The following is a 17,500-nucleotide window of genomic DNA, read 5'->3' as shown; positions in this document are numbered from 1 at the left end:
ATGTGTGGCTGGTGCCCTGGCCAACCTACTACCACTGAATCTGGAATCTGGAATCTGGAACATTAATATAATTACAAACCTCAGTAATTGCAGAGTTTTAAAGAAAGGTCGCCAAAATAACCTTGATATATCGCATAAAGCATCAAATATTTTTGTTTGTCATAGAGAAACACGCTACCTAATGTTTTTGCCCCTATTTGATTAAATTCTTCATGTTATTACTGCAGAATGCCATGAAACAGTCGAAGCATTAAAGGCAATTTCACTAACAACATCGTAAAAAGATTTTAATAATATTAAAATATTTTTATTGAAACCGTTACATTGAGCTACTTTTAACTAGTCAAAGCATGAGATAACTGTGCAATCAGTAGAATTTCATAACTACCCTAGAGTATTATATGAAATGGAGTAAGCCAAACTTCATGAAATGTCCACGCTTTTAGATACATGTACACAGAGTTAAATTACATGCAGTGTTCTAAATATTTCTATAAAGAAGCTCTTGATAAAAGTTCACTTAAGTGTTAGGAGCTTAGGCAAAGCTACTCACTCGTATGAAATCGTCAGTGCACTTGGCAGATTATGATCTGTAATTTAAACGAATTTTTACAAGTCGTGGGATGCCCCTCCTTGGGCTTATATTCATGTAACTTCGAGCCAAGAATACCAGATGCACTAGTTTAATGGGACTTTATTATTAGCTAAAGTCATAAATTATGTTGCGCTACTTCAAACTGATAACTGTTGTTACCTAACCTGGCTTCTGCTAGGCAGTTGTTGATCCTCTTGTAATAATTTAGAATCTGAAGATAATACATGAAGTAAGAAAGTAAAGCTACATATAGGGTTTTGTGTTTTCTTCTCTTTGCTCTCTAGTTACTAGAGAACAAAGAGAAGACAAACACAATAAAAGGCTTACCAGAGTCTAGTAAGCCTTTTATTTGGTCCTAAAAGTAGATTATTTTGTTATCGTAATTCTTGTAGATGATGCCGCTGTTTTATTATTAAGAATGATATCATCATCATCACCATCATCATGATTATTATTATTATTATTATTGTTATCATCATCATCATCATACAGACATGGAGAAATATGAATTAATTTTTACATATTGCTTAGATTGAACCCAGGACCTTTCAAGTTAGAGACGAGAGCACAACCAAATGAGAAACAGAAATCTTGAAAATATTTTTTTCCTCAGAAGGCAATGCCGTCGTTACTTACTTACGAGGTCCTGGGTTCTATTCCGACATGAAGTATGAATTTAGTTGAATTGTACATATAATCCTGGTTTTTTATTATTATTATTATTGTTGTTAATTGTTATTATTATTATTATTACTACTACTACTACTACTACTACTACTACTACTACTACTTGCTAAGCTACAGCCGTAGTTAGAAAAACAGGATGCTATAAAAAGAGTAACAACAATAATAAATATATCCTATATAAACTATAAAAACTTTACCAAAACAAGAGGTAGAGAAATAATATCGAATAGTGTGCTCGAGTGTACCCTCAAGCAAGAGAACTATAACCCAAGACAGTGGAAGACCATGGTACAGAGGCTATGGCATTACCCAAGACTAGTGAACAATAGTTTGATTTTGGAGAGTTCTTCTCCTAGTGTTATTTCAAATAAATGCTATCAATTTGTTCACTTGTTAGTCGAGAAGTTTAACAAAACTTTCTGGTGTGCATTCTGTCCAAGTAACTCCTGAGGTTTATAAAGTTTAAGCCTTTAAGGCCTTAGGTTTCGTCCAAATTTATGACTTTCAGTTGGTAGCTCCCTCGTGTTCCCAACTATTAGGACTTGTGTTTGATGCAGACACTAGGTAGGCGTTAATTATTATTGATATTTTTTTTTTACTGTATTAGTTCTAATATTTCTTTGTTTATTATATCATTGTTGTTATAACCTTAAACTGTTGTCATTACTATTTTCGTATTATCGGATTTTTAAAAAATCATTGGAACCTGTTATTGATTAGATTATTATTATTATTATTATTATTATTATTATTATTATTATTATTATTATTATTATTATTATTAAATGTTCATTTGTCATTACTTTGCCTAGTAAAGATATATAATGATTAATAAACGGCATCAAGAGTACAAAAAAAAAAAGATGGCATAAGAACTTGGGCGAACCCAGCTTCACTTTCGATTTATCTAAATGTCTTAATTGAAAGCATAAGCAAAGGAACTAGATATTTTGTGTGGCAATAAAATTCGTAGAATTATGGAAGATTGTAGGTCAGGAGATGAATGAATAACAGTAATGGCAATGAAATTAGAAAAAAGAACGTCGGGAAATCCTACCACTTGGTCGAAGAATTTAGCAAATAATGAGAGGTAATCGGGATTATTGAATAAATGTTAACCGATTATTCAACATAAGATTCTGTTAAATATTTTTAACCAGCTAGCTATCTATCTGCCTATATAGCAATCGAGCGTACATCTATGTTTACGTAAGGAGTAAATGGTAAATGTCTAAAAGATTATAATAAAAACATTGTTAGGTTATTGATCACTTTTTTTTCTATTTGAATATATTCATTGATTCAATATAATCATTTTGTATCGATCTAATTAATGTATTATTTTGTAATCCTGGTGGGAGATAATGATTTTCCGCGTTGGTAATAAATACATAACGACCAAACAACGCTCACAGAATGCATCTGCCAAAGTCTTCTAGAATTTAGTACGCATGTGCCAATTAAAAAAAAAAGCGTTCACATTAAACTAATTTCATTTACTGTTCATATTTCATAAATATTATCCTGACATATCAGAAAAAAAATAAAATCACACTACAAGTATTGACGAAATTTTCATACACTGAAAAGTGAAAACGTTTTAGTAATACATGAAAGACTTTTTTCGTCACCTCTTGACATACTCTCACGTGCTAGAATATGTGACTGTATATGGCAAGCTAAATTTAGAAGAAAAACAAATTGGGGGTCACTCACTAGTCGGTAGGATTGCGTGGGAAATGTGCGAAAGGAGCTTCACAGTATCCTTGACAGACGTCGGATGTTTTGTTTATGTGAAGCCCAGGACTCCAAGGATATTTGAAAGTACACATTCATGATTCCCTAGCTATGTTTTCGAGTATTAACACCACATCGTATGAATGACTTTTGGATGTTTGAACGGGTACTCTATTCATATTGAAATATTTCTTATTATTCTGTATGCTTCATTATTATGAAATCAAAGATACGCAGTCTAACAAGTATCAGTAATAATTAAGATACGATTTTAAACAGATTTTCCAATATTTATCAACGACTCGTAACTGCCAGCAGATTTAAAAGATATCCCGTGTAAAAGCAATGATAATTCTAATTGAATGTAACTTGTTCTACGTCATTTACTTGTATTTTGTTTATTTTTCGTATTTTTTTATATTTCGTCATATCCGGGCAAGTGAAAGTCAAACTTCTTTTACAATGATGCAAGAAAATCAAATTGTTTTTTTTCTAATTTGTTAGTGAAATTATTTATTCATATATCTATTTTAATTAAAATCGATAAGACAACATTATTTTTCTTTTGCATAATTATCGATTTATTTCATTTGCAGATGGTGTTCTGACATGGCAAAATAGAGACTACTAATTTGAATATATTTCGTTACTTCTCCTAATCTGCGTATTTATTATTATAAACAGGTATCACATTAATAAATTAAATACACCACCTGAGCGATGAACAGTCATCGATGCCCACGCACATTCATGCTCAACTTGTCGATTCCGCCTTAAGTATGCTAAAATAGATACGGGAATGTTTATGATTTAAGGCATACTTTTAAAAGAACCCTCTTATTTATCTCAGTATATTTGATGGATTATAAATATCCTCTGCCTTCGTGTTTACCTTGAATTCCAGCCTGTCGAAAGCCCACTCCACTCCATAATCGTTGTTACCGAGATTTGAAGGGGCATAAAAATATTTTTGGTAAACCTTGTTTTTCAAGGAAAGGCTATTTTGGAAGAGTTCTCTATCGTCATATGGAAAAGGTCTAGTTAGGGATGAGTTTATAACTATAAGTAATACTTCTGCTATGAAGAAATCAATCACCGGGGTTCGAGTCCCGCTCAAACTCGTTAGATTCTTTGGTCTCTGCAATCTCACCCTCTTTGTGAGCTCACTATGGTCCTAGATTTGGTGGAGAGGGAGCTTAGGCGCTGATCATATGTATATATAGTCAGTCTCTAGGCCATTGTCCAGCTTGCCAGGGCAATGTCACTGTCCTTTGCCTCTGCCATTCATGAGTGGACTTTAAACCTTTAAACTTGAAGGTGGAATGGATATCATTAGTTTTAGGTTACTTTTATAAGCGTAACGTATAATCCATTAAGATTTAAAAAAATATTTCTATTAGGTTAATGTAAAGAGGTCTGTTGGTATTTCAAAAACGTTCATCTGCATAATCAATTCTGAACCAAAGACACTTATGATATATTAAATGCATCAGTTTTAGACAATTATATTCATGCATAGTATGTGATTGACAGTTACTTCCGTCATGGAAGTTGTTTTTAACACCGGTTTCCTTTGTCAACAGGTTGATTTTGCTTTCTTTTGTAATTTTGAAGGAATCCCCCAAAGTACTTAGTGAAATATATATCATTGCCTTGCATATTTTATCAAAACATTGTCTATCCAAGAAATTGGGACGAAATAAAATATAATTAACTTTCCAGGAACAGTATCAGTATTATTCTATTTGCATTTACGAAATCGAAGAAATTAGTGTTTTTACGTTTAAGTTATTATCAGTAACCTATAATTTGTCAGCTTAATAGCCCTGAAAGTCCTTTGGCTATACTTACCGTCTCTTCAATCAAATTAATTTAAAGTAAAGAATGTCAGTTTTTGAAGGTTATATTGCTTTTGTAGACTTGTAATATGAGTTTTTTAAACTCGATTCATCTCTCTCTCTCTCTCTCTCTCTCTCTCTCTCTCTCTCTCTCTCTCTCTCTCTCTCTCTCTCTCTCTCTCTCACACACACACACACACACACACACATATATATATATATATATATATATATATATATATATATATATATATATATATATATGTGTGTGTGTGTGTGTGTGTGTGTGTATGTATGTATGTATATTATATATATACTTAGTTTAGTGTAATGATAACAATTTCAGTCCAGAAAATGGTAGTGGAATAATGAAAGTAATGTTTACAAAGGTAGTAGATTAGGTACCTAGTAAAAAGTGCATTGTAGTGTGTCACTGTAAGGGTGGAAAAAAGGCTATGATCTAACCTATTCATCGTAGTGATTTTGGTGATACCAAGATGATAGTCCGTATACAGTGACCACTCTTGAAGGGAAATGAAATATATATAAGTATGTTTATATATATGCATGTGTTCACCATAAGGGTTGGCCTTAGAAGAAGGTAGCATATTTCTAGCTTAAAATTTGGGATGAAGTTGGTAGTTCCATACTGTTGCGTTACTTATTCTTGCCAATCGGATGATCAGTGGCATTGGTAGCATACATGCATATATCTGTTATTTTAAGGTTCACAAAATGACTGATTCATCGGAAGAGCTTTGAACTGGGGATCACCCATGATTTATTCATCCCATCTCTTTCTTCCCTCTTGCAGTCAAACGTTTTCACTTTTATTTCATAATGAAACCGGTTATTTATCTTATTGTACCACAGTGCTGAATGGCTTTCGTAGCACCAACCCCTAGCCATATGGCTAAGATTATAAATCCTTCCCTTACACACACACACACACACACACACATATATATATATATATGTATATATATATGTATATATATATATATATATATATATATATATATATATATATATATATATATATATATATATATATATATATATATTATCATCTCCTACCTCTATTGACGGAAAGGGTCTCAATTGAGGATTTCTTGGCCAGATTCATCAAAGGATAGCCAGTTCCTTGCGATGGGCAGTGCTCATATATATATACATATATATATATATATATATATATATATATATATATATATGTAAATATGTATGTATATATATGCGTGTGTGTGTTTTATGTATATATATATATATATATATATATATATATATATATATATATATATATATATATGCGTGTGTTTGTCTGTACGTATGTGTATAACATACACATAAATATGTATATGAATACATTTATACATATTTGTAATATATAAAAATTTTATATATATATAGTACATATACAAGCATATATATATATATATATATATATATATATATATATATATATATATATATATATATATATACACATACATACAATACATATGCTTGTGTACGTACTATATATATTATATCAATGTATATCATATATATATATATATATATATATATATATATATATATATATATATATATATATATATATATATATATATATATATATGCGTGTGTGTGGTGTGTGTATAAAATTGTATATTGATACACTTATAATTAGGTTATATATACAGTGTATGTATATTTATCATTAAATGTTAAAAACTTGAAATTTAGCCATTGGTCCTCATTCCAAATTCCTATTTGCTCAGGCCAAAATAAGAAAAAAATTTGGGGTAAAAGTTATTTAGGATACATTCATGAAACACGGTCAAGCTACCCGCAAAACCATTTTAATCTTTTAATTTTTTTTAATGAAATAAAATTAAGCAGAAGAACATTTTTGTTGTATTAGTACTATAAAAACAATGAACTGCTCATTTCCTTGAATAGTCATTTGATATTCAAAGTAATTTCAACTAAATTCTACTGTGGTATTTAGTCTTAAGATGTTTTAAGTCCATGAAAATATCATGCGAGTCCCACCACTCAAATGAATTTAAATAACGAATATATCTCCAAACTAAAATTAAACTTGAATTCTTATGATGTATGTCATCTGTTGCTAGTCCCCTGCAGGACAAAGACCTCAGACATGTCCTTCCACTCCCGGCTGTTTATGGTCTTTATACACCAGTTTATACCAGCAAATTTTCTTCCCTCTTTTTAGTTTCTTTTGAATGATTAACAAATCTCTGGCTGAGATCATGTATTCTTTCTCGCTCATCTTGTTATCCAATTCACCTCTTTCTCTTGTCTTTTTTTTTTTCCCTTATTTTACTGGTATATAACGAATTGGCTGTTATGTCAATCACCGTGCATTAGGCATGTAATTTTTTGTATGATGATTGTATTTCTTAAATTCTGTAAATTTATTTTTCTTAATATAAAGCTGATTTATTACTGCTTTTGTTAATAGTTTCAAATTTTTTTTTTTTTTTCATGCTTTAATATTGATTATCATTTACCCGCTAGAATACAATACATTCATTTGATCCTCCCGTCTTTTCTAGTTTATATATACAGTATATATATATATATATATATATATATATATATATATATATATATATATATATATATATATATATATATATATATTAATGAGTTTTTTTATAATAGCTTTAATTGTTTTACCTGATTAATATTATTAACATCAATACGATAATTAAATTTTTTTTTCATTCAACCACTATAAAACCAGGCGGCTGCTACTAAGAAAAAAAGCACGAAAAAAAAAAAGATACGCGCACATAAAAGCAATAGCCCCTTTGCTGCCCCCATGTGATATGAAGCATGCATTTGACATTGTAGAGCCAGAAACGATCTTTCCGCTTGAATTGTTGATCACTCGTGCAGAGAGTTGCAAATGGCCTTCCCCAAGCAAAAAGGGAATTCCAATTAGTTACTTATGTCGACAATGTCTAAATATGTTTACACTTTTGACGCTTATTAGGTTTACTAAACAAATACGTTATATATAAACATACTGTACATAGAAGTATATATAATGCCAAAATAATTATAATCATTTATTTATCTATGTATTTATGTCTGCGTAAATCATATTTAAATACATAATTGCTTAATCAATTATGTTTGTATTCTTATATTCATGAATTATAGCTTTTTGCTGTTAGGTTTAGCAACTTAACCAGTTTTATTTATGGGAGTATTCTTACTTTTATTTCATGAGTCTTTCATTTGTAAATTATTTATTCTTATTCTAGAAAAGCATCCTACATAAAGTCTCTGTTATCGTTTAACATACATGTTTTACAGTAATAATAATTCAAAGGAAATTTTATTTAATAAAAATCAAACATTAAGTATAAAATTTATTGTAAAAAAATGTGATCCGCCTTTGGCATCACCCTGTATAAAATGTATGTACAAAACTATACACATATTAATACAGTAGCACAAAATACATTTTCTCTGGAACTAGAAGAAAGACTACAGCAGCTAGTGGACGGTTTAATAAGAAATATATATTCTATGGAATGCTAACATGACTGTAAAATGTATTCATAGGTGGGGAAAGAAATTTGTATTTAGAATACCATTGAATAGATACTCTTTTACACAAGACCACTAAACTCTTGAATACATTATGAATGTTTATTCTGATTTACCTATGAATACATCGATACTTCTTAATTGTGGATGATAGAAAAAAATTTAAGAAGTGTCTATTTTAATCCCTGACTGTGAATAAAGAAAATAAATGTATAAATTGGTGAAGAATTTTATCCTCGAAAGAGGGTAATTTAGATAAGAACGTGGTTTTCAACAATAACAATAACAACAGAACAAAATTTACGCATAGGTAGGTTCTAAAGATAACTTGTGGCTTACCTGTACATAAACTTAATGTTAAAAATCATAGAAAAATATGTAAAATATTTGCTAAAGTGCAGAACACAGTTACAAGCACCATAATCAGTTGCATGAAAACTACTAATTACAAAAATGGTTTAATAAATGGATACTCAATCGATCCGATTTTATAAACAAGTTCAGAAATCAAGAAAATTGCTTGTCACTTGTAGACCACGAGACAAAATTACCTAAGCAAAATTCATATATCTACCCCAAAATATATTTTCTTTTTATTGTGAATTGGTGTTGAATAAATAATCAACTTCAATCCATCATGTAGAATCTTTCAATGACTAGACCCGCACTTTTTCGTCTATTTCTACTGTCGTTTCCCCTACGATCTACTCTATTAATAGACTTTAGATTTCATGTGGATCATTCAAAATTTTTGGGAACATGATTTAATAACTACCATTATTGTTACGACAATCTCCAGCAAATAATGCAAATGGGTAAAAAATACAGCTAATATACCATTACGTCACTTATCATAAGCTTGTTAAACTCCCAAGTTTGTTCCTCTGGGCAAGAACAAATATCACAATATGAATAAAATAAAGCATTTGCCAAAGCACAACACGCTCAAATAAATTGAGAAAAGAGGTTAGCCATATTTACACCCACAGAGTATTGTAAAGAAAAAAAGTGACTAACATTAAACCAAAAACATGTTTTCACTCGCCTCATCCAACTCTGTTTTTAATCTAATGCCTATAACACTGCCCTTAGAGACTATCTCTAAGCCATTTTTATATGTTGATGCTTTCGTCATCATTATACTTGAAGCCTTGAGTTGTACTATTCTCTCGTATTGGAGTCTACTTGTATCATAGAGACTGTCCACGCTCCGGATAATTTTGTCATTAATCACGAAAACATTTAAACGAAAATGTTTTGATTAATTAGCTTTTAACCAACATATATACGCTTACGAAACACTGACGTATCCACACTTAATTGAAAGCATTTTATTGATCATCTGATGTGGTAAGCACGAGACCCTCCATATTGCAAGTATGATATTAACGCGGCTTTCTAAGTTATGAAAATTAGTTAATGAATTAGACTTTGTACATTGATTGAGACAGGGACAAATTTGGAGAAGGTGGGTTCGTATTTTGACTGTGGGAAGGTAACTGCATTTACTATATAGCTTGCAGTGTGCTATGTATGTCAAATACATATGTTGAGAAGTTATGAGGGAAAAATATGATAAACATTATTGCCAGCTTTTATATTCCTCGTGAGATGACTGTTTATGTTTAAAAAAAAAGGCGAGTCATATATTAGATGGCTATATGACGTTTCATGTGTAGACTGAGATGATCGGAACGTGAAAAAGCCCTTTCACAAAGCCTGCATTGGAACGGTCTGTCACCAGTGTGTTTTCTATAGTGTCGCGTGAGTTCATCCGAACGTGCGAATTTCCATCCACAGCCTTTCCAAGAACAGAGATAAGGCTTTTCTCCAGTGTGTGTTCTCAGGTGGGCTTTCAAGTGAGATGATTTGATGTAGGTTTTGGTGCATCCCTCATATGGGCAGCTGTGTATCGTAACCTTTCTTTTGGCCCTCCTTCGACGTGGTTTGGGAGGAGGGGGCTGAGGTTCACTAAGAGGCATTGATAATGGTGGCATGGGTGTGCTATACTGGTAGCTGGTTACACCCATCTGGCTGCTTGTTAGGCCCCATGTTGGAGGAGCTGTAGTGGTATACATGGAATAAGTAGGGGAATAATAAGACGAGGTGTAATCCGTTACATATGTTGTTGGGGTATACTGAGTGGCATTAGATGGAACTGGACAGTCCTTACAGGAATAAACAGAACCTTCCACTGCCCAGTTCACGACACCAGAGCTCATGTCAGCTTGAGGCTCGTAACGACTTTCTGGTTTAATTGGAACTGTTGTGTAACTTCCATATTTTGGATCTGTGCAGTGGAATTTAGGGTCTAAAGTTGTGTATTTGAGATCAGGAACGAGGAAATCTGTCTCGGGAATGGTTGTATATTTGACCTCTGTGGCTGTTGTGTATTTGGGATCAGTTGAAACAAATTTTGGATCAACACATTGGTACTTGGCATCAGGGAGGGGAAATTTCGTATCAGAACATTGGTATTTTGGTTCGGAAGTTTGAAATTTTTGATCCAGGCATTCATACGATTTAGGATCAAGGTATTGCTGGTAAGCTGCAGGTGTCAGAGGAGCCGGTGGGGCAGAAATGGTAGTAGAAACATCAGGACACGCAGATGATGCAACCACGGAAGTCACTGGCGATGCTAAAGATTGGCTCGTTTGAACAACTTGAGTCGAAGGATCCGGAATTCTGATATGAGCAGAGGCTTGATCACTCTGTTGGCCTTGCTGAGTAGCTTGAGGAGGAGGAGCAGCGGCAGCAACATTAGCTTGTGTTACACCAGAAGGGGGAGGAGGAGAATTAACTATAGTCTGTGGTTGAGGTTGGCGAGGATGTGCAGTAACCTGAGATGGATCTGGGGAGATAGCTTGCTGAGGGACTTTAACTTTTGTTTCGAAAGTAGTAATATATACAGCATGCTGTTGCTGTTGTTGCTGTTGTTGTTGTTGCTGCTGCTGCTGCTGCTGCTGAGTAGTCTGGGGCTGCTGTTGTGATGGAGGTGGGGGCTGAGTAAGCACTTGGTGTGTTTGTGACCCAGGTGGTACCGATTGATGCGTAGGAGATTGAAGAGGCGGAGGGGGAGGAGGTGGAGGTTGGGGCGTTTGGGGACTGCTGTGAGGAGCAGGTGCTTGAGAAGTAGGCGTGGGATCCACTGCATCTGGAGAACACTTCGGCAGTGTTTTTGGTTTTACATCCTCATTTAATATTCTGGGCGGCGGAGATCCAATAGGCTGATGAGGCGGAGTTGGAGTAAAAATATGAGGGTAGTGGTACGTGGCGTGTGTAGGTGGTGCCACCAGAGGACCCACTACGGGGCTGTCCTCCGTCATCAGCAAGGTTTCGATGTCCTGCCACATCTGCAAAGAAAAAGGGAATCAGATTTAGTATGTTTACAAGCATTATGTATGATGCTAATAAAAATTTCAACACTTTTTGACATGTTGATATTTCTTCTGACATTTAACATGTAAAACAACATATGATAACATAAAAGCGCCTCTGAAAAGTATGTTGTTTATAAAGTGAGTATTTATTAGAGTATGGAACGTACAAAATATATAATAATGAGCAAAGCAGTTGTATTGCTGTTATATGTAATAATTTTTTTTTTTATAGTTATGTATTTTTAACAAAAATTACCAAATTCTGTTGTCGCGTACCCTAAAAGACAAAAAGTTATATAATATTGTCTGAAGGTTTTTTAGGTGCCCAAAATTTCCTCAACGTTTAATTTTCACAATTCTGGTATTGTTATTAACATTGTCTATTTCTTGATATGTAATGTTTGAAAAAAAAAGGTCATATTTCAGCATAATTTAATATTTAAAGTATTTTGCAGATTAGACAGTTGATGCAAATCAGCCCACAATAATTACTCATGGATTTCAATATCTTTGGTTCAGGATCCAGTGTAAATCATTAAAAAACAAAACTGGACTTCCATGCATCCTCCTAGCATCAGTCTGTGTAAAGTAAAAAGGATTTTGTTCCACAGCGCATATAAATTTAGAATTAAAAGGCAATAAAAAGTCGAAAAAATATTAAAAAGTACTGAAAAGTAGATTAAAACTAAAAATGACAAACGTATTTATAAAAAAAAAGGTTATGAAACAGTAACAAGAGACATTGATGTTATTCATCCCCGTTGTGTTTTGCCTTTCCCAGTTAGGTATCTTCCCACGTATTTGCGCCTCTCCCACGACCTTTTGTTTGTTTCTTCTTCCTCTGCGATTCTAAACAACGAGCGGAAGTGCGCCCCGCCCTTATCCGGTAGGCGAGCGCTGATTTTGAGTATTTAATATATGTCCCTCGTCATGCTATGTCGCTATGTGGTAGAGAGAGAAGGGAGGCTGGAAGTCGGTGCTTATGACGTAGGAGGGGGAGGAGGATTGGGACGTTGGGGTCCAAGGGAGAGGCACTGAAGGGAAAGGAGTGATGAAAGGATTTAAGGGTGAGGAATAATGGGATGGAGCTTGTTGCTCTTAGAATAAGTTGGCCTTATACCAGCACAGGCTCTTGCATTTAGAGCAGCCGGTGAGAAGGAATGGTTAATGAGTAGTAAGGTATTTTTTATAGAGAAGTACAAGACCCAAACAGTAACTTAGGGGTCCTGGATAAGTAGAAATTCAGAGCGAAAAGAAAAGTTCTGGTCAACTAAGAAAATGGAAACGGAGTTGATCAATGGGATATTGAAGGTCAAAATAGCTGAGATTGATATTTGTAAATATGAATATGAGTATTTAAATTCAAAAGAAGTTATGATTTTGAATGAAAATTATTGGTAGTTAAGCTATGAATTAAATTTAGCTGCGACGATACTTCAAAATCAAAATCGATTGACACCGAGATATAGATGACACTGGAATACCATAGGAATTTAAAAGGATATTTTTTGGGTATCCATAATTTCATAATGGTTATTTATGGAAGAAATATATGCCACTGCTTTTAAATGTTAAACCATTGGGTTGGTGAACAATCCTCATGTATTCTAGAATCTTGAAAATTGGAAAAATTGTTAAGAAAGATCGCTGAAAAGAATTCAAATGATTAGGAAATTCACATCGGTATAAATCAATTTGGCAAGTGTGGTACAATTTTTTTTTCTCTCTCTCTCTCTCTCTCTCTCTCTCTCTCTCTCTCTCTCTCTCTCTCTCTCTCTCTCTCTCTCTCTCTCTCTCTATATATATTATATATATATATATATATATATATATATATATATATATATATATATATATATATATATGCCTTGAAATTGGGTGGTGCCAAAAGAATAGTAAATGTTTAGGTGTGAAGTTGCTAGCCTCACACCTTGATCCCAACAGATGCTAATACCCATTTACTATTGAATGTGGTATAGGACAGGAGATTCCACTGACCTTCCAAACGTGAGTCCAGTGCTGTAGCACCCATTCACGTCCCCCTATACACACACACACTATATATATATATATATATATATATATATATATATATATATATATATATATATATATATATATGTATATATATATGGGTGTGTGTGTGTGCCTGCGCACGCGCGTGTTAATCTAGCATATAAAAACGTTTACCATGAATATTCTGTCCAGTGTTTCAGATTAGTTGACTACCTTTAAATTTTTTTGAATTCACTATTTTTGTGATATCAAACCATTTTTGTTTTTTGTTTTTTGGCATTCCATATAACTATATAAAATAATGTGTTAAGTATTAGCGATGGAGAAATAATTCTCAGTTATTACTTATTATCTGCTAATGCCAAGGACTATCACGTTCTTTTGTAGGCGCAAGTGTACGAGTATGCATTGCTCTTGTAACTGCAGTCAAAGTCCATTAAACTATATTTAAAGGACCTTGGGTGTAATTCTCAACAAGAAACAACAATTTCCCAAAACCGCAAGGATTCCCAGCCAGAGCACTTACTCCCCCAAGTGACCTCTTCCATTACCGAATCACCTCCGGAACGTGTTCGCCCTGAGGCTACGAGAGTAAATCCACCTGTGTCGTGACATGTGTCGCCATCTATCGCCTTGTCTCGTCGTTCAAGTAATAACAGGTTCTAGAGTCTCATTTCCGCTTATCTTCAAGAAATATATGGATGGGATTTGGTACTTCAGATGCATAGTTATGAAATTTTTTAGAGAAGGGTCGTTAAAATGCGTATGGCAAAGACTCCAAAAGAACCAGTGAAATTTAAGACCCGACAAAAAAAATGATGGAAAAAATAACGACAAAAAGGCTTATGCAAAAGAGCAACCATTGGCATTAGTGCGAGAAAGACACCAGACGATAATTTGTGAGAAAGTGGTCGCGTGGCGGTCGGCCGTCGGCATGCGTGGGTGGTCTGTCGTCTTGTCCTTTGGCTGGAAGTAATGGCTCGACTTAAGAAGCCACAGAGGTTAAAGGAAAAGGAAGGTTCTCTAGGTGGGGAGGAGAAGGGAGGCCCCCCGAGAGTGAATAAAGGGAATGGGGACAGTGAAGAAGGGATATAAGAGATTGGGGATTGGAGTTTAAGCCACTCAGTCAGAGGTTAATAAAAAAAAAGTGGGATTGGTGTCTCGTATGCGATATATGGTCATAAATCACAATGATGGCCATGCAGGAACTCGATGGAATGATACCCAGATGGCCCCTTAACAAGAGCTACACTCGCACACACAAAAGAGGTCCATAATATGAGATACTATTCAAGGCAGCATCTTATGAGAAAAGTCCGAGAAGAAGGAATTCTGTTCACAAACTGTATAAGAGTTGTGGCCTATAAGGTCCCCAACCAATCAAAAGAAACAAAATTATTTTTTGCTATAAAATAGTAAGGTTTATAAAAGTGACATAAAGTCAATAGCAAGGGTTAGGATTAATGTGCTAGAGGTTAATGCATCGCTTTAATAATTAACATGTTTTCAACATTTACTTTTACGAGGGCACATCATACTGAGGTCTAAAGATTACATAAGCTTCTAATTATCTTGGTTATGTGATATTGAAATAGTTGCAATAAGAATCATACCATGGAATATGAAGATAAATATTGGTGGCCTGAATGTGATGTTTATGTCAATTTGAAGAATCTATGATGACAAATACTATGTGACCAAACCTCCACGTGCACACACATACCAATCTCCATTTATAAACATTAGAGAAATTCAACGGGGTCTCAGTAGTGATCTGGAAATTTCACCGTGGGTAAAAGTGACGGTAAACGATTTAGTAATTATTATTATTATTATTATTATTATTATTATTATTAATTGCTAAGCTACAACCCTAGTTGGAAGAGCAGGATGCTATAAGCACAGGGGCTCCAGCAAGGAAAATAGCCCAGTAAGGAAAGGAAACAAGGAAAAATAATATATTTTAAGAACAGTAACATTAAAATAGATATTTCCTATATAAACTATAAAAACTTTAACAAAATAAGAGGAAGTGTAAATACTGTAAGATAGAAAAGTGTGCGCGAGTGTACCCTCAAGCAAGAGAACTCTAACTCTAGACAGTGGAAGACCATGATACAGACGCTATGGCAATGTAATTATTTATTGATATACTTTCAAATGATAATAAGCAAAATTAACTAAAGCTCTTATGAATAGAAAAGATATTCAGGTACAAAAAAAAATAAATATTACTAAAAACAAATAAGAAGGGGTATTGAACCATTTAGAATCACAACTGCCGATCTATTTAGTAAGGTGTGCCATTTCTAGTAAGAATGACTGCAACGTGACAAAGCTTTCATAAATGAAGAATCATTTTTATATTGTCGAGATATATGTTTTATTCTGAATTTATTAGAGAGAGAGAGAGAGAGAGAGAGAGAGAGAGAGAGAGAGAGAGAGAGAGAGAGAGAGAGAGAGAGAGAGATTGAATTTTTTTATGAATCGTAAAACCATCGAAAGTAAATTTGTTTTAATTATGACATATAACCTTGATACTGTAAAATCCATTTACTTCCTTAATCAAAACTGACCTAGAAGCACTTTCGGTGCTTGCCCTTCTATAAGGTCATACTTACTAAATTATCTGCCGTCAGGGACAGGGCGCGCGAACGGCAATTTGTCAGGAAGTAAGCAGTATTTGCTATATTTGATTAAGTGGGCACTTCCGGTATTGGGACCCAAACGCTCCAAGTAAAACCGAATGTTCTTGGATTATAATTAAATAAAAAATTATGTTCATGTCATATGTAAGATATGGCGTTCAATGGTTGGATAGTTTGTTGATAACATTTATATGTTTCTTTGTAAAGTATAGTTTACTTTTAAAGGTTTAAAGGCCGATCATGAATGGCAGAAGTAAGGGGACAGTGACATTGCCCTATCAAGCAGGACAATGCCGTAGAAACTGTCTATATATACATATGATCAGCACCCAAGCCCCCTCTCCACCCAAGCTAGGGCCAAGGAGGGTCAGGAAATGGCTGCTGATGACTCGGCAGATAGATCTATAGGCTCCCCCAAACCACCCATCCTTAGCTCACAAGGATGGTGAGGTTTCAGCGACCAAAGAAACTAACGAGTTTGAGCGGGACTTGAACCCCAGTCTGGCAGTCACCAGTCAGGGACGTTACCGCATCGGCTTTTAGAATTGAACCACTGAGAGATGTCAAGAATGTTGTTTTATATGCAACGTCTGTTTAAATACTTTTAAGTGTTGTCGTCGATCACCCTTAAGGAAACTTAGCAAGAAATATTTAACCGACTACATTGTGGCCTTCCCTGTGATTATCCAAACAATTACTGCGCCGTTGAATAAAATAACAGTAATGAGAAGTTGAGTATTATGAGTGGCCAAGTCTTCCACCATTCCCACAGCAGGTAGTAAATACAGGTAGTAAATAAGAATTACAAACAGAATGACTTTTCCATTAATACTTGGTCTATCGAGAGAGATCCCTCCGTGCGAAACCAAGGAGACCAAACGAAAACTTCCTTTTAAGGCATTAAACGAGTTAGGGAAGAAGAGACCTTGATTTGTAGGAGGCAGATAGAGGGTGGTAAAGGGGGAGGGGAAGGAAGTATAGGAACAAAGGTGTGAAGGAGATGGGGTGAAGGAGGTGGTAGAGGAGGGA

General features: G+C 34.1%; 1 protein-coding gene and 1 long non-coding RNA gene across 2 annotated transcripts in view; one reads left to right on the top strand and one right to left on the bottom strand.

The window, feature by feature from the left end:
* The window catches only part of LOC137632539 (uncharacterized), a 288,390-nt gene that overhangs the window by 81,672 nt on the left and 189,218 nt on the right, over positions 1-17,500 (top strand). The gene's annotated exons all lie outside the window — the stretch shown is intronic.
* The window catches only part of LOC137632278 (Krueppel-like factor 5), a 35,518-nt gene continuing 26,288 nt past the window's right edge, over positions 8,271-17,500 (bottom strand). Inside the window, exon 2 of the mRNA XM_068364171.1 lies at positions 8,271-11,780. Within this exon, the coding sequence (XP_068220272.1) occupies positions 10,077-11,780 (1,704 nt within the window). The 3' untranslated portion in view covers positions 8,271-10,076. The remainder of the gene's footprint in view (positions 11,781-17,500) is intronic.

The sequence above is a fragment of the Palaemon carinicauda genome, chromosome 41 (assembly GCF_036898095.1).
Source record: "Palaemon carinicauda isolate YSFRI2023 chromosome 41, ASM3689809v2, whole genome shotgun sequence".
NCBI lineage: Eukaryota > Metazoa > Arthropoda > Malacostraca > Decapoda > Palaemonidae > Palaemon > Palaemon carinicauda.
This window is presented reverse-complemented; position numbering and strand designations above follow the sequence as displayed.